This window comes from Anopheles maculipalpis, chromosome 3RL, assembly GCF_943734695.1.
Source record: "Anopheles maculipalpis chromosome 3RL, idAnoMacuDA_375_x, whole genome shotgun sequence".
NCBI classification, from domain to species: domain Eukaryota; kingdom Metazoa; phylum Arthropoda; class Insecta; order Diptera; family Culicidae; genus Anopheles; species Anopheles maculipalpis.
This window is the reverse complement of record NC_064872.1, coordinates 76,621,628-76,645,039: the sequence shown is the minus strand read 5'-3', so window position 1 is coordinate 76,645,039 and position 23,412 is coordinate 76,621,628. Positions and strand designations below refer to the sequence as shown.

General features: G+C 44.4%; 6 protein-coding genes across 6 annotated transcripts in view; all 6 read right to left on the bottom strand.

The window, feature by feature from the left end:
* Positions 1-23,412, bottom strand: part of LOC126561997 (esterase B1-like) — a 474,259-nt gene that overhangs the window by 163,310 nt on the left and 287,537 nt on the right. The gene's annotated exons all lie outside the window — the stretch shown is intronic.
* LOC126561012 (uncharacterized) lies at positions 17,133-17,877 on the bottom strand. Its single transcript, XM_050216961.1, has 3 exons — positions 17,826-17,877; positions 17,559-17,756; positions 17,133-17,491 (listed from the first exon to the last, which is right to left on the bottom strand). The coding sequence occupies exons 1-3, from the start codon at positions 17,875-17,877 to the stop codon at positions 17,142-17,144; spliced, it is 600 nt and encodes a 199-aa protein (XP_050072918.1). The 3' UTR covers positions 17,133-17,141.
* On the bottom strand, positions 18,142-19,251 carry LOC126562539 (CLIP domain-containing serine protease B15-like). The gene is made up of 2 exons (XM_050219084.1): positions 19,010-19,251; positions 18,142-18,944 (listed from the first exon to the last, which is right to left on the bottom strand). Exons 1-2 carry the CDS (start codon positions 19,248-19,250, stop codon positions 18,142-18,144), a joined length of 1,044 nt encoding a protein of 347 aa, XP_050075041.1. The 5' UTR covers position 19,251.
* Positions 19,765-20,685, bottom strand: LOC126562985 (uncharacterized). Its single transcript, XM_050219592.1, has 2 exons — positions 20,592-20,685; positions 19,765-20,318 (listed from the first exon to the last, which is right to left on the bottom strand). The coding sequence occupies exons 1-2, from the start codon at positions 20,683-20,685 to the stop codon at positions 19,765-19,767; spliced, it is 648 nt and encodes a 215-aa protein (XP_050075549.1).
* On the bottom strand, positions 21,245-21,992 carry LOC126561011 (uncharacterized). The gene is made up of 3 exons (XM_050216960.1): positions 21,911-21,992; positions 21,652-21,849; positions 21,245-21,591 (listed from the first exon to the last, which is right to left on the bottom strand). Exons 1-3 carry the CDS (start codon positions 21,990-21,992, stop codon positions 21,245-21,247), a joined length of 627 nt encoding a protein of 208 aa, XP_050072917.1.
* On the bottom strand, positions 22,505-23,215 carry LOC126563147 (uncharacterized). The gene is made up of 3 exons (XM_050219771.1): positions 23,143-23,215; positions 22,881-23,078; positions 22,505-22,794 (listed from the first exon to the last, which is right to left on the bottom strand). Exons 1-3 carry the CDS (start codon positions 23,213-23,215, stop codon positions 22,505-22,507), a joined length of 561 nt encoding a protein of 186 aa, XP_050075728.1.

The window sequence follows — 23,412 nt, the reverse complement described above, 5'->3', positions numbered from 1 at the left end:
ATAAATAATCGATGCTTATAAAAAAAAATCTCATCCGTCTTATGATGAACACATTGTATAGAACTCCATCCACCCTTACCAATTATAGCAAAACAATTCACAAAGGAAAGAAAAAGTCACAATTGGCTATATTTGCAAGACAAAGCGAACAATAAACATTCATCACTTGACACACAATATCCGCAACCGCAATTGCGCAGCCACCTAATCAAGCTGACCATTCTAACCCATCTGCTTTCACTTTTCACCCAAGGAGCAAAGCTAGAAGCTATTGTCCTACGCTTGCAGAGAAAAATTTGCATTTGCTGGTCCGGAATCGATACACGCGTTGCTGCATTCCGCCACCTTCTTGCCTTTCAACAATGAAGACCGGCTGCAACGGCAATTCGTTAAGATCTGTCATATTGACAAACGAAGATACACACGCACGAGCAAGAACGCTTCCAGGCGCGTTTTGTCAGCGAACGCCAATGCATCCTGTCAGCACTGCCACCGTGCGCCAAGACAAATGTACAGCGAACATCGGCGCGTAACAGGCTTGACATCTTATGTCCGTCTGCCGATGCTCGTTAGCATGTGTAAATGCCGCAACATGCCCCGTGCGTGGAAGATGTGCCAAACGGCACGTCACACACGTCGGCGCGCGAAACGACTCCCCATTCCGGTAAATATGATGTTTGCATTCGACTCCGGACCGGACTTACCCATGCCGGACACCCGGATTGACACAGTTACGCGTGCTTCTAAAGGTACGGTTGCGTTCTTTCCTCTGCACACCACCCGATACCGTGTCAGGCGATGGAGCAAGTGGGAAGATCATCTCGATCGTATGTCGAGCACCTTTGAGCGACGACAGCAAGAAGCGATCATCGCAAGAAGCGAGTCCACGACACGAGTGCAAATGCTTAACGGGGGAATCAGTGGCGGAAAATTGTTTGCAGAATAGATGCATAAACCGATGCCAACCAAAAAGGGCGATCGCCTAGCAGCAAACCAGGAAACACCACAAAATGTTCCTCCTCGGTGCATGGTGACGAAAAACGAAAACGAAACAGTTTCCCGCGCTTCGCTCCTTATTTTTCGTCGTCGTGATCGTGATCGATCGTTACCACGAGCCAAAACGGTTGGAAAAGTTTGTGAAACGTAACCGCGATCCACTTTTGTTTTTTCTCGTAGCGTAGCTTTTGCACTAGGCCACCCCAATCGATCCTTGGGTCGAGTTTTTGTTTTTCTCCTAAATTTGAAATGGCATAATTTATTGACTTCGGCACCCCACACCAACGAACCCGTACCCAGCCAGCCCACGGCAATGACAAACGTGTGCGGGTGGTAGGAAGATCAAATTGATTCCCGTACCATTTGAGGGGCTTGACTTGACGATGCCAATTATAAGCCGAAGTGGCGCTTGCCCGCCCTAATGCCCTTTGCGCCAACAATGTTGCATTCAAATGTAAGGCGACGACGTGTAGATAATTGTCGAATCATATGCCACCACCAGGCGTGGAACGCAGTAGGAAGTCATAATGCATGCCAAATCGTGGAGTACCCAGTTGAGGCGGTTGCGAATTATTGGTATGCATACCCTTTAGAATTATGTTTCAGGTGCCCTTGGAATTAATCGTCTAATCTGGTTTGTCTATGGTATTGTTTTATGCTAAACAGTGGAACAGATATAACAAAGCAGTTTGGTATTCAACATCATACAAATTCCAGAACTCACGTGAGAACTTTAAAATGAATTATGATTTTTTAATCATTCTCTGGGAAAAATCCTCAAATGTTTTTCACGAAAGATCTCCTTTCCATCACTAGCGTCCTCTGTAGAGAATGGCGGTTTAGAAGCATCTACAAACCGTTTGGACTGATTTATATTTCCCAATCTTTTATTCACGTGTTCACCAACCTCAATTGAAGTATTCTTTATGTAATAGTATAAATTAAACTTAAGAAACACACAACATTTTCTTTCACTTTCAATTACTTCATCTATACCAAGCTCTTTCCCAACTTTCCTTTTGCCCAACTATGCTATGCTATGCTGCCTATGCTTGAAACCAAAGAGAAAGCTCTTTTCCATCGAGCTTAAAGCTTAAAGATGCACTCCTATGTTTAGCTCTTTCATTTTCACCCATTTCTCTCTTACACAGTGCAGGGTTTGCTCTGCACAGAAACTTTCTTCCAAAAGGAACAAAGAGAACTTTTAAATTAGTTTTAAAGAACAGAAGACTTTTAAAGTTTTTTAAGGTAATATTTTAAAAAAATAGTTAATAAATTGTATGATTTTTTTTTTAATTGCAATACGACCAGGCCGTTCCTATTGAATAAAAATATGTGTTTTTTTTATTATTTGCTCACTAAAATTAGTGGTTTTATGACAACAAAAGTGTATTTATTATCGTTGAAAAACATGAAATTATATTGATTGACTGTATTTCAAATTCACATTTTTTTGTTCAAAATTTTAAGATAATTTTTCCACAACAACAAAAACTTCAGTTAGAAATACGGCCAGGCCGTCCCATCAAAATAAAAAAGAACTTCAGTCAACCCTTTCATGGTATTAATTAAAAATTTTATTTTGCTAATTATCTAAAAGCGAATTAGTTAAGCTTAACCAAACAAATTGTGCAGTAAACGATAGCGGTCCTAATGGGAGTTGATACCGATCCTATATGAGCTTCTTCCTCTTATTCGATTGAACCTTGAGAGGTCTTTGCCAGCCATTTTGGGGTTTTTACTTAATTTTAACCGTAGCTGGATGATCAGTCTTGCATAGCTGAATAATCAATCCGGTCTCCGGATGGGCTTTAAGTCAAGGATTTGAGCCGTTGTCACCTCTAGCACCCCACAAACTAGAGTCTACAAACTTCTTTTCTTTATCACTTCAATCCTCAGTAGGCGGCAATTTATCCTTAGCTGAACAGTTTGCTGATTCTTGTCTTTACCGCTTGAAGGACTAGCCCTTCAACCATCTCTGCTGCCGGGCTTTCCAACACACACTAGCCGTATTTAGTTGTAAAACAATCATCCTTTTGCTGTTTCATGCATCATGAAATCAAATTGAAACACCTTATTTCAAACACTTTTTCTTCGAAAGTGAAAACATTATCGAAAACTTTTCTCTCGACGCTTCCTTTCACTAAACACGCAGATCGTTCGCTCGCAACCGATCGCTCTATTATTCCATCGTTAAGCGGCTCATCGCCTATTTGTTTGTGCTGATTTTTTGCATGATTTACGAACACGTGAGCGTTTCCTGCGCGCGCACACTGCACACTGAGAGAATATGCAGCCCCGCAAGCGGATGCAGTACATACACACACACACACTAAATGTGCCGATGTTGGCACGATAATTAACGCTGGCGGTTGCAGTAAAGCAGCGTAACGACTCCACCTTTCCCTTTCGTTTCGGGCAAGGGTGCGAACTAGTTGTTTTAGTGTCTGGTTCGGAACTACGAGAAAAACTAAACCCGCCACCAGCCTATACCGCCAGTGATGACTGATCGGAACAACGCTTAATTAGGTTCAAGAACGGGGCAGCCACATGTTAGCACATTGGGGATTTGGGGTACCACAGCGGCAGCTAATGCTCATTGCCCTGTCACCGATTGCCAACCGAGTTGCCCTATTGCCCTTGCGAACCGTTTCGCAAAACTCGATCACCCGGGTGCCCCAGTTACTTGCTGTTACCGTGTGCTAGATGATCTGCATCCAGCACCATAATAGCAACAGCAGCAATGAGAAGCATGACTCACAGAACGCTTTCCGTCTGGGAACACAGTGGTTCCCGTTCCCTTCCTTTTGGGGAACGGCCAGGGTACGGTGGGCCACCGTATTTCGGTGAGTCGTATTTGGTGTTACCCAGGAAAGGAACATTCCCTTTTTTGCGTTCTCAAAGCAAACCATCATATTCTACTCATATTTGATGGAGTTTTTATTTTTGTCGAGGCAAAACCCGAGCTGGTCCCATTCAACCAAACCCAGAGCACGCTATAAGGAACCTCGGCAAGATGGGAACTAATTGCATACAATTGCCAAACAGACAGTAGCACCCTTCTAGGTGCTTCGTTCTTAGGGTGCTACAGAATCTGAAAGAACACGCCATTAGGTTTGCATCACAGATTAAGCGGTTGTGTGTTGCGGTAAGTCTACACTGCCAATCCTCCAAATTATCCCTGAAGATCATGGAGAAGTGGTCGGATTTCTACACCTCAAAGAATGACTCATAGCATCACTTTGGGCCTCATAAAATTTATTGCATTTAATACGATAATATGTCACCATTATGGGCCTCATCAACCTAAATCTATCGTGATGACAGCTGTGTTTTCAAACTAGCCACAAGGTCAGATTAACGACGCCACATAACTAACTGGTAAAAAATACACATTCAACTTATTATCTTTCTGCAGTAAAACAAACAACTTTAATCCCTCTGTACACTCTTTGATGGCTTCATTTTGACTGTATCGTAAAGCAAAGCCCTCTCATTAAATTTTATGACATTAAATTTGGGAAAAAGTACAGCTTTCTTCTCACCCCCCCCAAAGAAGCACCTTTAGCTGTCTAAAATTATAGACAAACAATCATCAGTAAGAAAACTGACAATTGTACGTCCAAAGCTGTCGAAACATGGGCCAACACTGCCTCGCTGGCGCAAAAGTTAATTGTATCGTAATCTGCTAAAAGAATGGAGGCCACCAACAATGGCAACCGCATTGGCAGGCACGGTGTAAAGGCATTAATCAACACACCGGGCTTGGCTTAATCTAGTACAAAGAAAATATGCCCTGAAACCTCGCTACTGAGGCACATTCTTCTCCTCCACGATGATACAATACGGTGCGGTGTTGTATGTTACTTAAATCCCTTCAGCGAAACTAGGAGAAGCTCGTAATCATCGTTGTAATGCACGGAGATGGCGCTGAAACGTTTAGCTCGCAATTGCTCTATTACTTTACAAAGTAATGCTGTTTGAATCGAACATTTAGATACGCAGCTTAACATCAGTAATCTTATTTATTAAGCACAATTTTAAATCAATTTATCATCACTCCAACTCGCTGCCCAGTACACTACATTTTTTTTACACTTTAATGCTCACAAAAGCACAAGTGCAGTGAATAAGTGAAAATGATTGATTTTGAAATTTTGGGTTACCGATACACACTACTTTCACCGGTTTCAAAAAGGTTTTCGACTGTGCGGCTGTGCAACAATCGACAATGAATGGTGCGGTATTAATTCACAATTAACACCAATCCCTACATCAGACACCAACAACACCAAAGCAGCAGTATTGCGGTGATAAAATTGCCCTAAATTGATCCTTTTACTGGGGGCGTTCTGTAAAATTGTGTACAATATTTGTATCATTGCGCGGGTCAGTCGCAACAGGGCAATTGGATGGAACCATTGGTAAGGGCTATTTTGCAATAAACACGACAATCATACAGCATGCGAACGTTGCTTTTGGAAGTTGCGTCCGCTAAACTTGTTGGTGAGTGTTTCTTGGCAGCAGAGGCAGTAGAAGCAAGCAAGAACTTGCGAGGGAAATGAGCCGCTTACTAGCTTCATCGCACCCATCTCGTAGAACCCGACCGACTGCCGACCGTTTATGTTCATTATCTTAATGAATATGTTCGCGATTGATTTATGGGTACCGTTTTTCCCTAAACTTTGCATTTAGTATTTCACGTGTCCAGTGAGACCATAAATGTGCCACGCTTGGAACGGTTTTCCACCGTGCTTGGGCAGCTAAAAAAGCCTCGCTAACATAGGACTACACCATTAGAAGGCCAGTGAGCATGTATACCCCGACCGCCCTTCCTAAAAAAAAAAAACGATCGGAAACGATGGAAGACAGACCATAAATATATATAGTTCCATGTTCTAAGAACATAACTTCTGGTTGCCATTATAACTTCATACTTCACAGTTACGAAACTGTGCTCCACTGGGAACGCATCCATAAACAGAACACACCCTCCTCTCAGCTAAATTAGGCCCTTCCTTCCACTTTGTCTCCTTGTTACCTTGTTCCGAAGAAGTCACATCAAAGCTGGGAATATTCTACTGCTTCACACAACTCCTTTAACCCTCGGAACGCCAAGCGCTCGTGCGCAAACATACTGCAAAGGAAGTAACAGTACGGTACGGCATCCGTTTTGCAAACGTCCAACACCGTTGGGAGGCAGTGCGCTCTTACCTACATTTACATCTCAAGCGCTACACTCAATACACCGGGCCGAACGTATTTTCGCCATACTTCGTCCGGCGCGGGGGAGTTGTTTTGCCGATGATGGAGAACAAGCGAAAATGGGCGGTCTCTGCTACCGCCCCGGTTGCAAGCAAAACAAAAGCGATTGATGTGCGAAAATCGTTCGATAGCTTCATTATCATAAATCGTGATGCGATCACACTGCGATCGTTTTGGTAGGTGATTTCTCTCGTTTATCAAAATATCGGCGGAAAACTTTCCTTTTTTTTTCTTTTCTGCAACTATCCGGGTTCGTTTTTCCTTTTAACGCTTGCGATCGCGTCCGACGATTCGAGAAGATAGGCTGTCTATGCTAAGAAGCGCAAGAATGGACTCGACTGGGTAGCGAACCTGGACGCAAAGTGTGGACAATGAGGGTGGGAAAATGGACCTAAGTAATCGTTTGAATAGAAAGAAGCTAGAAGGGAAAATGAACACAACTGGCTTGTGAAAGACAGTGCGAAAAATACTTCCCATTTGCTAAAACTGCTCACAGAGTCTTGTTAAGAATTTTGTTTTTTTTTTATTATACTCAAATCCACAGGTTTTTCAATAAGTTCGAATACATCTTTTCATCCATTTGTAGTTGTGCACTCTGTGTATTCTGTGTATAAATATTTTTGTTAGCTTTAGTATCATGAGTACGATGAAAGAGTATCGCGATCATTTAATAAAATTGTTTGTGGGAGATAAGCAGCCCAGTGACATAATCAGGCGGTTGAAATCTCTAGGGGGAGAAGCGGAATTTTATTTATATTACCATCCGTTGGTACCGAGAGATAGGCTCGACCACGGATCGTACAAGATCCGGGCGGCCGCGTCCAGCGAGGACGCCAGCAGTCATCAAAGTGGTGAGGGAGCGGATCCGTCGAAAAATGACCCGCTCGATCCGGAAGACTGCTGCTGACCAAAATTGTCAATCGGGACGACTCACACTATTATGACGAAGAACCTAGGGTACAAGCCGTACAAGAAACGTAAGGTACATGGATTAACAGAAGCTGAAAAAGACGAGGCTGGACAGATGTAAATTGATACTTTCGCGGCACGCAAATCAGGTGTTCGTGTTTTCCTATGAGAAACTCTTCGCTTTGAAACAGCCGCAATAATTTTGACGTTATTGAGAAAAACGTCAAAATTAACGCCGCGTACTACAAAACCGAGGTTCTGGAGAAGGTTGTGGCTCTGGCACTTCAGGATCTCCACGGGAAGCATCCTTACATTTTCCAACAAGACTGCGCAAGACCACACGGCGAATCTCGTCCAAGCGTGGTGTCAGGAGAATTGGACGGAGTTTTTGGATAAGATTTCATGGCCACCCAATTCCCCGGATCTTAATCCCTTTGATTACTATGTATGGTCATACATGCTGGCCAAGCAAAGCGAGTATAAAGTGAACACAGTCGATTCAAGTCAAGTCAATTCAAGAACCTTATTTCCAATATCTGGGACGAAATGCCGATGGAATAGATGCGTACCGCGTCGATTCTTTTGAGAAGCGTCTCAAGCTCGTGATAAAGTACAAAGGCAGGGTGCTCACTCCTAATATGCCAAAAAGCTAGTAAATAAACATGGCTTCAAAAACAAAATTCTCAAAAAATTATAACTTATGTTTTCATTGTTTGAGCTCGGTTTAAAAGTGTATTCGAATGTATTGAACACCCTGTAGCTATGTGGACCAATTTTATGCATGCATAGTTGTGTTGCATCGATCAATACATTCCACTTTTAAATGGCTTCTTCCATTCAATTCTTGTACCACCAAAAGAACAGGTAGAATGTGGAGTTACTCCCTTCCGGAAGTCAAGGGCGTGTACGTCTGGCAATAATAGATGGTTGTTCCTCGGAGACTACAACATAACAGTAGGGGCTCTGCTGCTAAAAAGGTGTGCTGAAAGGATTAAAATATCCTATCAATCATGTCAACTATCTCAGCCTATAATCTCCAGCAATCCTTTTTGTACAGAACTTTTTTGGAACATTCTCTCAAACAAGATATTTAAAAACGTACTCTGTACAGGGAAAAATTTGCCCATCCAATGTAACAACACCTCCTCACCATTAGATTCTTAACGCAAACCGATGCCGAGCATACCAAAAAGCCAATGTTGCTCCACATAAAACACCAAACACAACCATTACGTTACAGATGGGTTTGCGTGAAATGGTAAAATAAAGCCTCAGGGCAACCCATTTTCTCCCCCACACTTGCAGTTATTGCTAAAAGAAAGCATATGAAATCACCACTCATACACACATCGTTCACAACCCGCTAGAAGACAACCCCTATGAAAGGATTGCACCGGACAAAACATCGTCCAATTAGGAAGTCCCCGGACCGGCGGACTAGTCGACTGTGGCGGCTGCTTCTCAGGAGTGGCATGGCGCACACTCAGGGCAAAATAGCGGGCAACAAAACGGCACAAACCAGGTCTCTTTGTTGGCAGGTCTTTTCGCTTCCACGGTTGAGTGAAATTCAAGACGGAATCGCAGTTTGGGTGTGGAGCACTTTCCGTTCTATTTGGCCTGTCCATCAGCAGCGCAAGGCGGGCAGCACCATTAGTGATGCGTCAGTCATTGTCCGATGGGTGTTGGGGACAGAGCAGCACACTAACTCACACACTGGAGTACTCGTTCTCACACAATTCTATATTCCATTTCCACGATACCAGAGAAGCAAAAAAGGCTTTTCGCCATTATCGGGTTGTAGTGCACGCAAGCACGATAATCTACATATTGATCGTGTGTAGCATTGAAATCCCGCTCCCAAGGCCAACGTGTGATGAAATGGTGCTGCGACTCTAATCGAATAATTTACCTGTAATCCCTTTTCCACCAGGTTCCGCTTCCGTTTGATGATACGCCCTCCTGCTGCATTTCCATACGTCACCTATCGTGCACTATTGCATAACGATTGCCCTGCCCTTCACGGTATTGCATGACAGGGCAACCGTATGCTCTTGAATGCTTTCATTCCACCCCAGAGGTGACTGCTTTTACTAGCTCGCTCGTTGGACTCTTTCGATCCGCATACACTCATCAGTGTAATGGAAACAAAATGCTATAATATGCTAATTTAATCAAAAGCAAAGGAAACTAGTGAAATTGTACACGGGACGAGCTATTTTGAGGTCACACCTTTATTATTGAAGAGGAAATGATTTTTTTAAGTGGGTGCAAACGGTTGTCAATTGCGGTAACACAGGGTGTTGCATGATTTGAATCTTTAGGTCCAGAGTGGTGAAAGTCGTTTTAATATTATTAATATCATGATTGATGTCACATACTGGCAACGATTGTGTTTGATTTTTGGAACCTCTTTCAATAATTTATTTACAGTGAGTTTTGAGGTTCCTTTCTCTTTCGTTGGAAAAGAGATAAAAATGCAATTGATATCAGAAGAGTTTCCGATCGCAAGTTGCTTTCCATACATCCAAAAATAATCAATTACAAACAAATTGAATGTACCGTAATTTTTGGCTACATTATTGCGCTTTAAATTGAACGAACAACTACCTGGGTGGTATCGAAAGTTCACATCCGCACTTTCTAACTAGCATCATTAGCATGACAAAAATGATAAACATTTCCTTCCCAGCATCCAACGAAATCGAAATCATAATGCGAGCGCACATCCCCTTATACGATCGCGTCCCATTAGAGCCCGTGACGTGATGTGAGAGCCATCAAATGGCCCTAAATTGAACGCTGTAGATGATTTCGGTTCCATTTTTGGGGACAGCAAACAAATAGCAGAAACTCGGCACGCTGAGCAGCGGGATCAAACGAGCGCTTTACCCGCCCCAACATGGATGATCTACGTCCAGGAAGAGGATCTTCGCACTGAAGTTTCAAAAGACCATTGCGAGAAGAGTATTTCAAACTTTATTTTTACACCCTCAAAGTCTTGTCCATTGGTTACCTATTTTTTCAAAGTAACTTTTTTATTATTTCGCTTGATCGGACGCGAAAGTGCACATTTGCGTCCAGCTCCCAAAATGGGGTGGAGGTGTTGGAATGCTTTTTTTTCCGCGGTTTACTTACTGGCGACCGCGATTGCGTCTCCCTGGCCCTGGCAGAAATGTACCCAAACGCACCGGCAAGACCGCCAACCGTAAGCTTTTCCGCTATTTTCTATCTTTCCTCACTGTCCTGCTTTCTTCTTTCGCCCGGGTACATTACCAGTGCCGTGTGCGACCACGGAAATGAACGTCACCAGTGGATGCTAACCCGCTGGGGAGTCCTCTCATGCGTGCTGCATTAGGCCCGGCGGGTGCCCACGACCGTGAAATTGGATATTAGGTTATGGAGGTTTTCGGAAGCAAAACTTCTGCCGCCGTATTAATTGCACACTATCGGCCCCGTTGTCCGCAACCGTCGTTTGCGATCGTTGAAGGAAGAGAAAATATATGTGCCATAATTGTCGTCATTGCTGGCTATTTAGGGAGCTAACTGAGGAGAGCTTACTGGACGACGCTTGGCGGGATGACTTTTTCGGAGCAGCAGATGAACACAGATCAATTAAGCGACGGAATGACGCCGAATGTGGGACAAAGACTTCCGGCATCTCAATTATGGGGGGATCATTTGAGAATGGTTATGGTATGGGTTTTTTCGTAGATTTTGAAGAACCCTGATTTTGACATGTTTATAATCAGATTTTATAGCGCACTTCCAATTCCTCTATACGTTTGGGTTAGTCTATATGACTTAACGACCTTTCTGAGGTCGTTCCGGCCATCTTTAATGGCTTACCAAACTTGCTGATACCCTGCAGTTGGACAGTCAGTCCTCACTTAAAGGGGAACTGTCCCGGATGGGCTTTGAACCACAGTCCTGCCGTGTGAAGACTAGCGTCGTTGTGGCCTCATCACCGGACCTTTGCAAAACGAATGCTTATAAAATGGTACTTACGATCAAATTATTTCTTTTTTTAAAGCTAAACCTTAAATCAGAATACTCAAACTCACTTCTTCCTCCACCGATGGGTTCCTCTGTATGCCCAGACGAACCTTCGAATACTGCTTCAACAGCACGCGCCAAACAACGTACGCCATATTTACCGACACTACTTGCCCCCTTTTTTCCTTCACACCTTCACTCCCGTCACCGGCAAGGGTTGCATCTTTCAAATAAACCTCCTTAACCTCGTTTCTCGCTTGAACTCTGGAGGATTTCCCACACCGTGCACTACCCGCATATGCTTTTCGTTTCACACGCGTGCTAAGGAAAGCCCTTCGACTTTACAACATTGAATTGCTGCACTAATCGAGTGCCTTCCTCTTTCGTCACTATCAAACCCGATCGACGCGTCGATGGGCTACCGAAACTTCGTTTCTCTTTCACCGATAATTTGCCCAATAACGCCACCACACAACACACCGTAATTACTGGCCAAGAGCGGGCGCGCGCCTGTTGCTTTTCCTTCCAACTTTTCGCACTATTTTCTATTCACACTGCGCCACAGCTTTTCCAGCAGAAAAACCTTTTTTCACATACACACGCGCACCTCTAGACACATTAGACACACTCATCAATACACTTGGGGCAGCAGCGAATGGCTATCTCGCTTGCTCACTGGCTTGTTTGAATTTCCAAACGGCTTAATGTGCTCGCGCGCGCGCGTTCGGCACTCGATTTGCTCTGGCGGCCACCGTTCACAAGCTGTGTACACTTATCATAACCTATATTTTCACTGCGCGGGCCAATCATAATTACCGGATTGATGGATTAATTTTAGCACCCATCCGTCGTCACCGTCGTCCCCAAAAGCAACCATTTTCCAGTGCAAACACGTGCGCGGGTACGTTTTTTCCTCTCTCTCTCTAGCTCTCGTCTTGTACCAGCACTTGAAGTCATGGAGTCATGAAGTACACACGTTTTGATTGACAAAAGCTACCGCATTCACACGCTTACCCGATTTCCCAATCACATCCGGTGTTCGAAAAAGGGTGATCATCCGAACTTTGATCGAAGTTTCACTCGCGGTAGAACATCCCAACAGGCGTCACACCATCACCGGTACGATGTCAATTCATTAGTGAGCACGTAACGCACGCCGCACCGTCACACTGTTGTGCAAATGGGGGGGGAAAGGTATCAAGAAGCAAAAGAAAAAAAGAAAACCTAGCCTTCTCAAGGGAATAGAAAATGGAAGGAAACCCCAAAGAGATCCCCACCAACCTTGAGCACTGCAGCTTTCCTGCAGAGAGAAGATTAGCTCCGGTCGTGCGCCGGTCGTTGTCACACGAAGAGACTAATAGGTTGGATTAGTAAAATCCCCCAAGTGCGTTCCAACGCGTGTGTCTGTTCCGTGCACGGTACCGAGTCATATGACATCATCCCCGCTACTACTGGCCAAAGAGCAAAAAAAACCTCGCACACACACACACGCACGCCTCGCTGGATTCCGCGAACCGTGAAAACTCATCCGACACCTCCAGCAAAGTACACGACGCGCGTCACGGTCTTCACCTTCCAGCGACTAATTGATTTGTGCCCACAGGATCCGCGCATCTAAAACCGGGGTCCGCAGCAAACTGGCGTAGCCTTGCACGTTCCAACGCACGCACACGCTTTTTTGCCGTAATCGTAAACCTCCAGTCCCTAAGCCTTCCATCAGAAGATGTAGCCGGAGTTAGACTAACTTGTGTTCTTTGCCCGGCAGCACTCGCACTAGCCAAAGTTTGGCAAAACAATGCACGGATCGGTCGATCACCGAATATTGGGGTCACTGCATGAGATGTTCGATCGTACCTCGTGCGCGCACACACAAACACGACCAATAAACACTTTCGATCCGATTCGTTCTAAGGCGCCACCTGTCTCATCAGCACCGAACACTACTCACTACTATCTCGGCTGCTTGCAGTATTGATCGGTTGTTTGCGTGTGTTGAGGCTTTTCGTTTGTTCTTCTGCACGCACTGAGCGACACTTTTCTTCACATCGAGCACGTACGATCGATCGGGGGGGTGGCCTTTAAGCCCCGGGAATGTTGTTGTTGCGCCGCGTGCACGAGAAGCCGTACCGTGGTGGTCATCCGTGCCGTACATCAAACCGCTAACTGAATCGGCCCGTCAGCGTGTATGTGAGCGCGACGGTAAAGGCATCGGGTGGTCGGTCGGCGCCACCCATTTTATTCGTGTTGTTTTTCTTTCCCGCTTGCCCGTTGGTTCGCGATGATTTTTCAACAAACGAACGAGCAGCCGAACAACAGAAATGCCCCCAACGCAAAGCATGAATCCAAAAGGTTTTGTTTGGGCTTTGGAGGGTAGGCGGGTAGCCACGGGCCGGATTTTTTCGCCATTCGGGAGTTTTTGTTTTGATCGGATGGTCGGATGCGTCGGTGCCGCACAATATATACAGTGGACCGCTACCGGTTGCTTTGAACTGGGAACAATGTTGCTTTTTCGGTGCATATCAGGGTACCGGATGGGTGGGTAAAACGGGAGAATAATCGACGTTTGACCACAAGCGGCATTGATGATTGACATTAGGGAGGAAAACGATCCCAACTGAAATGTTTTATTCTTTTGGGGGGGAAAACAAACATCCATCCCTTTTTTTCGAGCACGGAAAATGGTTCGATTCTACGTGATTTATGCTTTTATTTTTATTCATATTTATTTAAATTGTTAAATTATTTCATTTTTTTGTTTTAATTTACTTCGTTATCTAAATATTTTTTAAAAAGCCTTTTTTAATTCAGGTTTTTTGTTTTTATTATTATTATTATAAAATTATTTATTATCTTCATCTTGTTGTTTGATTGCATTTTCACAATTTTTCCATTAATTATTATTATCTTCATTATCAATTTCATTATTTTCTGCATTCTTATAAAACCTGGCTCTTTTGTTATTGTTTTAATATGAGCTATTTAGCTTAATATGAGTGATTTTATGTACTTTTTTTATACTGTACTTACTGTACAGTATAATGATTAATGTACTTACATTTATACATTTCTCCTGTTTCACTGTTTCTAGCTTATAATTTTAAAATAACGAAACGTCTAGCCATGAACGAAGCAGAACGATAGCGCTTCAAAACACACACCCACAAACACACCGGAAACCACTTAACCGTCGTGCTAAAACTTCCCCCGACATAACCCCAACGGGCGGTCACGGTGAAGGACAGCAATTATGTGAGTCGCGGTCTCGGCATCTGCTAAATATGCTAATCGCAGTCGATTTTGATTATAAAGTTCGTTGCTCCAAACCACTGCTTCAATTGTCTACATTCTTACTCCGTTTTATTGGTGTACTTCTTGTACCAAGCTCTTTTTCTCCCAAAAGTTAGGAAAAAAATAATACTTTCACTGGAAAATAAAACCGAGAAAGCATTTTGTAGCGTTAAATACGTTACGTTTCCAAGAATTCGCCAAACTGCATCTTCATTAAATACGGTGGAGGTACAATTTGGAAAGCCTTCGGCGCACGTGAGCTCGTGAGCTGAACTCGCGAACTCAATCACTAATTATTGTGCGCTTTTAAACAAAAACCCGCCAATGGACCATTTGCCAACAGTGCCCCTCTAAGTAGGCCAACGGGAAATTCATAACGCTTAATTCGGTGGGCGAACGAGTTCGTCAAACATTCACTTTTTTAAGGAATTGGAGAAAATCGCCGAGGATGCTCTCTACGAAAGGGAATTTCTGTTGCTTTAACTGAAGTTCTTGCTTCCTAAGCTAGAAGAGTCGACATTCGGTAATGCTTAATTATACCCAACCAGCAGTTCTATCCGTACCCACCGAAACAAAGCACAATTCGTTCATTATTGGCGATTGGGAAGAAAGTTTTAAATCACCAGATCCTCCTTTCAAACAGCTCGCTTGCTCGAGGGGTTTATTAATGTGTTAATCAATTGCCTTATTAATTCATTATTTTCCCTCCCATCGGGCGCACGATACGATGCAGACAGCTGGGGTGGAAGCAAAACCTCCTCACACGCTAAACAACTACCAAGACGGTGGACTATCCGCATATTATTAATCAACGGGCGGCTGCGTTTTTCCCCTCCTGTACCAAACACAGCTCGCGCCAGTTGGACACGCAACAAGCACATATGGAAAATGGATGGTAGCGACGTGTTCGAACCCCTCGACTGACGGCTTATTTTGCAATTGGAGTTTGAAAATTCACTTTCTAATGGTGAAAACTTTCCATTTCCAGCCGCTCAATTCGTCAAAAAATGGACGCGCTCGTGCGTCGTTGTAATGAGATGCTGCCTTTCGTAATCGAAGTACCACTATCGGCTACTGTTCAGTTTGGTTAGAACCTAATCCCGGTACAGGTGTACTTACCCGTTGGAGTACGTGTTGCCAACATTGATCGATCTGCTCGACGAATTTCCGACCATACCCGGTCATCCAGTCGATTGCTGTACTGCAATGGAGGTGACAGGTGTGCAGAAGGATCAAGAAATGATCCACAAAGCCGGCCATCACGATCACCGCTGATGGGCTTTTAAACGATCTGTTTACAGTTCATCCACAATCACAACGAACGGACCGTTTCTCGAGTTTCAGATAGTAGCTGTCCGAAGCTCGTTCAATTCTCGCTCGTAAGCCACTATTCTAACCGTCTGTCTGTCCACACGCAATATCACTCCGTCATCGCAATGTACCAGCGAACGACTGAGAAGGCGTCCGAGCAAATCACCGCCAGCACCGATGACCGCAGGCCCGCACACACAAAAGCATAAATATGCTCGACTCCCCACATCCAGAACGTCACACCCGCTATATCCCGGCTTCAGCGAACCGATGCGTTGGGCTGGGGGTTTTGTTTTACCCAGGTGTGTATCGTCGGGCGTCCCAAATTATCCATTCGCCACTTCTTCGTTACACTCGGTGGTGTACATCCGTGTACATCGTCGCCGGGAATGACGAAACCCAAACGAGCAAAAGGGAGAAAGACGTGGACCTAAAAGAACCTAAGAACCGAGTTCTTAGGTTGTACTACTGTGTGGTGCTACCACTATCCATTCAGCACCTTGGAAGGCTTTTCTTCTGTTTTGCTTTTAGCTTTCAACCTTCAATGGAACCAATTGATGGATGGGTGGATGCGGTCAACAAAATGTCCCCCGTGTACTGGCAAAGGTTTGGCGTCACAGACATTATTCGCTTGCCATTCGAACGTGGCTCAAGGGAAACCTCACAAGCGTCTGATTTTAGACTCAATTGTCTCCCTTTTCTTTTCGTTTTTGCAACCAAATACTAAAGACGTTATGCGTCCGTGTTACGGTGTAAAGAGGGCAGCAAGCAAGACACAACATATTAAGAAACAATTAAACGATTCAAACAATACGAACCCTGTGCGGTGGCTGTTTTGTCAATTGGAAACACTTTACCGTTCAACTCACGTGCAAAAAAAGGGAACTAAAGGAAAAGAAACTCGGACTTTCTGCACGGTGGCTGGTGGCGTTTTATTACATTACCACATGCTGCAGTTTACTTCAAGGATTTAAATATAATGTTACTTTTGGGGTCATTCGAGGTGGGCTGAAATGTTTGTGAGAGTTGAGCAGTGAATCAATGCGTTATCAGTACTGCAGATTTTGGTAAAACTTTGTCAAAAGCTACCCAACTGGTTGTTTTGAAGAAAAATCTTCCATCGACCAAAGCTTCACTATGTAACATGGTGTCGAAACCGTTACATCTTACCGAGGATTAATGCAAGAGCAAAGCACTCTAACTTCGACCTGGAAAGTATCAAGGAATGCGAAATTCGGTGGACTATTTTCACAGCGATCCTCTATAAGCTCAACTTATCGGAATCTACCGGAAGGATTCAATGGTTTACGAATTCACAGTACAGTGAGTGATAGAATTTATTACAATGTAATTTTTAGTTTTTTACGATGAGTCGTACATTAAGCCAAATTACACCTAAGCAACACCGTATCGTCAATATCAGGCGAATCAATGTTTAAGGGACAGTCATAGTAATAGAAAAGGTCATGATTCCACTTTGTAAACGCTATATAGTCCAAATCCAACTTGCTATGGTTATCGTTAAACTCCAAAAAGGGTCTCTTCTCGCCATCCTTCGTAAGCTGCACATTTCCATTATCAAACACCTCCAGCCGGAACATCATCGGACGCGTTTTAGACAGTACGTTTGGTGTTCGCTGGATCTTTAAGGGTGTGTTGACGTACTCACTGTCGCTGGTACGCGTGTGACGATTTACTTCCGTCTTTTGATTCGACCATCCGGAAAGACCTGCCGGGAAACATATGTAGGAAATTAACTTGAAATTCGTCTTAGGATCACTTCTTGTACAACTTACAAATTTCGGACACGCTATCTCCGTAGGGAAAACGAGACTTTCCGAAGCGTATGATGCCATCGGTCGGTCCCACCATACCTACGCGAATATACTTGGAGTTGTGTGTGCGGCCAACGTGTTTGAAGTTGTCCGTCGCAAAATACTCCAATGTGTCGTTGTAGCCAGGCACCGTATCATATTGTAGACATCCCTGTACCGCTGAAAGCAACAAGAATTTCTTCATAAAAGTAAATATAGCAATGTCTTTAAAATTGCGTAGAAGCTTACCTTCGAATGGGTTACGGAATTGGGTAGAGCCAAATATAACCGTTGCCCGCATTAGTAGAAAAACAGATGCAAGCAATCGGATTGATATCATTTCGCGTCTTTATAACTTCTAAAGCGGTCACGAGCTGAAAATGAACTGGTGCCGGTTTGGATGTTTGGTAGTGAGAACAACCGTAAGCTTCAAGCTGGATGAACTGGATGGACAGACAGAAAACACAAAACCTGCTAAACCAGTTCCGATGTATTTTAGACTATGTGCCTCACACACCCTCAAGGTTACGACACTTCTGCCCGTACTCTGCCGATTCCCTTACTCTTACTGAAACAAGCTCTCCACCCGCCTACCGTTCAGCTGAACCCGCAGCAACACATTACCCTTATGCTGCTGCAAGAACTTCTTCGTCTTAGGGTCAACTGATAGCCGCAAAAGCGTCGTACTGCCATCACTTTGAACGGGTTTCTTCGTTGGTACAGTGTGCCGCAACGGATCCTCAAAACTTATGCCCTGATCGCGCATCCAATCCAGATACTTCGCTACATCGGTGTACCCAACATAACCGTGCGAGTTGCAAATCCCGCTCAAGTTCTCATCCACCGAGGAAAACGACGTTATCCCTCGCTGGAACCAGTAACCACCCATACGGAAGAACATTCCACCACCGCTGTCACCGTTGCAGCTCGATGTGCCGTTCCGGCTTCCGGCACAATACACCTTCGTCGTCAGTACCTGGCTGAAAAGGTTCCGATCGGTTGCCAAACAATCGTCCGCACTCACTATCGGTATGTTGGCCTGCCGTAAGGTGGCTGAGGTAGAGTTTTGCTCCGTCCAACCCCAGCCAACCACCGTCCCGAACGCACCCACCAGCTGGCCAATGTCCTGCGGTATCGATCGTATACACACGGGCTGTACGTAATCATCGTACGTGAACTGTGTGTGCATTTTAAGTATTGCGATGTCGTCATTGAACGTACGCGCACTTGCTCCCGGTGGTGAGATAATCTCAAAGACACGATTTTCTTGAACGGCATTGCCACCAACATCTAGATCAAACAATCCAGCCCGCGCTACCAGACGTCCCGCCGCAATCGGTCGTTGATTATCCACCACGCAGTGAAACGCTAGAACCGTAGAACGAATCATGCGTTAGTGGTGAGGGCAGTGGATGATCGCGATGACGTCATACCTGTAAGAACGGTTTCACGGTTGATGATCGTGCCACCACATTTGTACGACGTTCTGGTGACGGATTCCCGATGAAACAGTGCTACGTGCCAGGGCCACATGCCCGGTGTGGATGCCGAACCGCCAAAGATAAGTCCTTGCTTTAAAACTTGCACCTGTCCACATCGTTGGGCGGAAGACTTGAGCACCGCGAAAGCGAATGCAAACAACGCCAAACGACCGATACCCCAAAGACCGGCCATGTTGGCAGTAAACGTTCAACTAACACTTAGGAAGAAACTTAACGCCACATTCGGAGGTTCACTGAAGATCACCGGGTTTGATTAGTTGATGCTGCAGGAATCCCAAGTGCGTGCCACTTCGAACGATGCGCGTTGGTAAGTGTGTCCGGCGTCGCGGCCAAACAGCTGATCTACTCATCGTAACCGGTCCGCGCATCAGCGACGTAAACAAACACTAACGTAAAATAATCCGGTTTACTGGTGATGCCAAACAAACCCAAGGGTGAGCCTGTTTGATGATCGCAGTTATTCCCCGACACGTACACCAACACACGAGGTACCCAGATTGTCGAGCGATAGAAGACCCAACCTTCGGCAGAAGTTCAATCCCCCGTGAGTCCTCAAAATTGTAATACAAGTCAGAAGACAATCCAAATTTTCAAATATTGACTTAACAATTTATTGCCCTTACAAACACCTTTTATGTCGCTTAAGAAACAAGCTACTTCTCACCCTCCAGTATCGATCAGTAACCTTATGCAAGGCTGCATCGCAACAGCACGGATTCTTCTCCAACTGCACCAGCTCCATCATCATTCAGCGGGCAGTCGTAGAAGTAAATCAGATTTACATCCCACTTTACGAACGCCATATAGTCCGGTGGAATCGCATTCTGGCTATCGCTATACTCGAAAAACGGTCGCCGTTCGCCATCCTTCGTCAGTTGCACCCGCCCATTGTCGAACACTTCCATCCGGAACACCAGCGGTCTCGAACGGTGCAACAAACGCGGTGTGGAAGCCTCCTTCAGCAGCACATTCTGGAACGACTGATCACGGCGACGTATCTGTCTCCGGGCGACGGACTGTGTATTGCCCCAGCCACTGAGCACAAGCTCGACGACGGACTCATCGAACGGGAACGCTGATCGGCCGAACCGGATGTGACCATCGTTAGCACCGACTATGCCGATCCGGAAGTAGCGCGAGTTGCTCGTACGGCCCACGTTTCGGAAGGTATTGGTGGCAAAGTATACCGGCGTATCGTTATATCCGGGTACCTCATCAAACTGTAGACATCCTTTAATTGCTGCAAAGCAAAATTACCGATTAAATGTGACTTCGGTGTATTCGACGGCCCCATCGCATATGGCAAAATGTGTCGCAGGGACTTCTAATACAGCGACCACAATGGCTGTGATGATTTAGATTCTTTCACTCTAGTCACCATCTGAGATTTAGTAACTCTTCTTCAACATTAATGTCCCTTGAAAAAAAATAATTGCATACTACCAGGCGTATCGAGACAGCACAGAGTAGATAACGCATAGATAACACTCATCTTGAAATCTAACTTACTTACCGTCGAACGAATTGCTATGCACGGTGTTGGCTGTGCTGGGACTGATCGACTGGACGATCGTCAGCGTCAGCGTAAACAATGTGAACGCGAGCATTGCTATAAGAGCACTATCTTACCGCTCAGTGAGACTGATCTTCAATTCCGTGCTTTACACAAAACCGGCTTCTTATGCATGAAAATCCCGTACCAAACTACTACAACCAAAATCATAATGAAAATCAAGTGATCGTCTAACTTACTTTTGCAAGCATCGACCCGGAAGAGTATTGTATTCATCGTAAAATTAAGTTATTAGACGATCGAAAGGCGTTTGTAAGGTAGCAGTAGCGAATCTAACGATGGGCGAAGTAGGCGGTCGCCTAGGGCCTCGGCAGCTACTGGGTGTAAGGGGTCTAGTAATAAGCCTTCGTAATAAGGGGCTAGTATCGGAGCCCCGTGGAGATGAGGGCCTTATATGTGTTAGGATCCTTTCGGTCAGTACTTTTGATTTGAATATGATATGGGCCTCAGCATCTATACCGCCTATTGCCTGAGGATAAGATCTTGATCCGGCACTGCAAGGTACGTAATGTAATGTTCAATAAAAAAAAACTGCTGGTAGCCAAATTTAAAATATACAAATAAAGCAATTGAAGTAAAAAATGTAAAGTTTATTATAAGACAAGAGTACAATTTAAAAGCACGGTTCCATACCCAGCGTTCGGATTATCCAGTGGACAATCGTAGAAGTAAACCAACTCATTGCGCCACTTGGTAAACGCCATGTAATTCACTTGAGTACGATAACCAGCATAGAACGACAGGAAAGGATGATCTTGTCCATCGATTCTCACTTCAACCGTACCGTTGCGGAACACTTCCAGCACAAACATCACAGGCCGATAAGGAGACATCAAATTCGGTGTGTGAGCTTCAGCCAGCTGGATGTTGGTTGTTTCATTCGATGCTGTACGATGCTGCTTTCGTGCCACACTTTTTGTATTTTCCCAACCACCGAGCACTGGGAAAAGATTATCAGTTTTTTTTTTCAACTCACTATCGAAGCACTAGAAGCACTTACCAATCTCTATCACGTCCTTATCATACGGAAACAAGGATTCCCCGAATCGAACAATTCCATTGTCCGGACCTAAAATAGCGATCTTAAAGGACTGCGACTTTTCACTTACACCAGCATGGAGTAGACTAGCCACCGGAAAGTAAACAAGCGCTTCGTCGTACGATGCTACCCGGTCATATTGCTTACAGCCTCTGATCACTAAGGAATTAATGAAGTTTTTTTGTACAGGCCATCACTTTTGTTGCGTTTCGAAGTTTACCATCAAATGGATTTCTGTGCAGCGCCGCAACATCAAGCACTTTAACGAGAATCACTATTAACACGGTCGACAACAATTTCATTTCGATTCCGGTGTTTGATCTTCGGTGACCCACTACTAACTGCTATGAAGGGCATGCAGTGCCGGGATATAAATAGCGAGACTTAAATACCACTCACTGCCAACAATTGTACGCTGATAAGAAACACATCTTATGCATTTTACGTTTGGAGCATGAGTGATGATAATAGAATAACAGAACAAACACTCCTTTTACGACTATTTGTGAACCTATCCACCTGTTATAGTTGTTCTAATATACTAGTTGTGATAGTTTGCTTGTTAGAATAGCAAATTTACCTGTGATAAGGCTACTGGTACAGAAGGGAAACCACACAATTGGAGATATCAAACATCAAGTAGTTCGAAATATGTTTGCCAGGGAACCCTTTGATAATTATGACGTCTAGGTAGTTTCTCATCACTTTATCAAGCATTATTTGAACAATCAATTTACGATAAGGTTTGCGGAGTTGAATCATCTTAACGAGGAAGTGTTTTTTTTATTGTCGGGATCAATGATCTACCAGCATCTTACATAGGACAATCGTAGAAGAAAATCAAATCCTGTTCCCACTTAGCAAACGCCATGTAGTTCACTGGTATGCGGGTGGTGTCGGTGAACGCTAAGAAAGGTATTGTTTGTCCATGGAGACGCACTTTCACTCCACCATCATTGAACACTTCCAGCAGAAACATAACAGGACGGAACGGAGACATTAGATTTGGGGTTTGCGCTTCGGCAAGCACGTGGTTGCTGTGCTTATTTGACGTCCGGTGCTGTCGTCGTCCAGCACTCCTGGTGTTGGACCATCCTCCTAGTACTAGAGTGATATGAAACGATGAAAAATGGGCTCCACTATATCCGTCCTGATCGCAATGCTACAGAAATGTATATAGTCTAGCTTACCAATCTCAATTACATCATTATTGTAGGGATATAAGGACTTTCCAAACCGGATGTGTCCATCCTTAGGTCCAAGGATAGCAAATTTAAAGAGCTTAGATTGACCTGTATGACCGACATGCTGCAAATCGGCCGTTGGAAAGTATGGAACAGCACCATTATAGTCTGTCATAGTGTTGTACTGCTTACAGCCTCTTATTTCTGAAACAAAGGACAACAAGTGATTATGAACCCTTAAAATCTTCCCAATCTCAGCGTCTCTTACGATCGAATGAGTTCGCTTCAGCCTGAAGCATATAAGCACAAGCAACCACTACCACAATTTGAAATGACTTCATTTTGAAACCAGTGTCCCAGCTTGCAATTTTGAAACTAACTGATGTATTCATCTGTCCCGCGGGTTTTATAGGGATAGAACAGTTCCAGAGACTGTAAGCACTGTAAGCAAAACGGTGAAGTACATCTTTGTTATCTTCTGTTTCTGTATGTTTTTAGCGATATCAGTTACATTTGAGTTAAGATAAAATCGTCAAAG

What these genes read in the sequence shown, in the direction of transcription:
- LOC126561012 (XM_050216961.1), bottom strand. Translation starts at nt 17,877, where the DNA reads ATGCGGGCAACGGTTATATTTGGCTCTACCCAATTCCGTAACCCATTC. An exon ending in ATTCCGTAACCCATTCGAAG is followed by an intron (nt 17,757 to 17,825) that starts GTAAGCTTCTAC and finishes TGTTGCTTTCAG; the next exon opens with CGGTACAGGGATGTCTACAA. An exon ending in AGATAGCGTGTCCGAAATTT is followed by an intron (nt 17,492 to 17,558) that starts GTAAGTTGTACA and finishes GTTTCCCGGCAG; the next exon opens with GTCTTTCCGGATGGTCGAAT.
- LOC126562539 (XM_050219084.1), bottom strand. Translation starts at nt 19,250, where the DNA reads ATGGCCGGTCTTTGGGGTATCGGTCGTTTGGCGTTGTTTGCATTCGCT. An exon ending in CCGTGAAACCGTTCTTACAG is followed by an intron (nt 18,945 to 19,009) that starts GTATGACGTCAT and finishes CTACGGTTCTAG; the next exon opens with CGTTTCACTGCGTGGTGGAT.
- LOC126562985 (XM_050219592.1), bottom strand. Translation starts at nt 20,685, where the DNA reads ATGCTCGCGTTCACATTGTTTACGCTGACGCTGACGATCGTCCAGTCG. An exon ending in GCATAGCAATTCGTTCGACG is followed by an intron (nt 20,319 to 20,591) that starts GTAAGTAAGTTA and finishes TTTGCTTTGCAG; the next exon opens with CAATTAAAGGATGTCTACAG.
- LOC126561011 (XM_050216960.1), bottom strand. Translation starts at nt 21,992, where the DNA reads ATGAAATTGTTGTCGACCGTGTTAATAGTGATTCTCGTTAAAGTGCTT. An exon ending in GCACAGAAATCCATTTGATG is followed by an intron (nt 21,850 to 21,910) that starts GTAAACTTCGAA and finishes TTAATTCCTTAG; the next exon opens with TGATCAGAGGCTGTAAGCAA. An exon ending in TAAGGACGTGATAGAGATTG is followed by an intron (nt 21,592 to 21,651) that starts GTAAGTGCTTCT and finishes ATCTTTTCCCAG; the next exon opens with TGCTCGGTGGTTGGGAAAAT.
- LOC126563147 (XM_050219771.1), bottom strand. Translation starts at nt 23,215, where the DNA reads ATGAAGTCATTTCAAATTGTGGTAGTGGTTGCTTGTGCTTATATGCTT. An exon ending in TGAAGCGAACTCATTCGATC is followed by an intron (nt 23,079 to 23,142) that starts GTAAGAGACGCT and finishes CCTTTGTTTCAG; the next exon opens with AAATAAGAGGCTGTAAGCAG. An exon ending in TAATGATGTAATTGAGATTG is followed by an intron (nt 22,795 to 22,880) that starts GTAAGCTAGACT and finishes ATATCACTCTAG; the next exon opens with TACTAGGAGGATGGTCCAAC.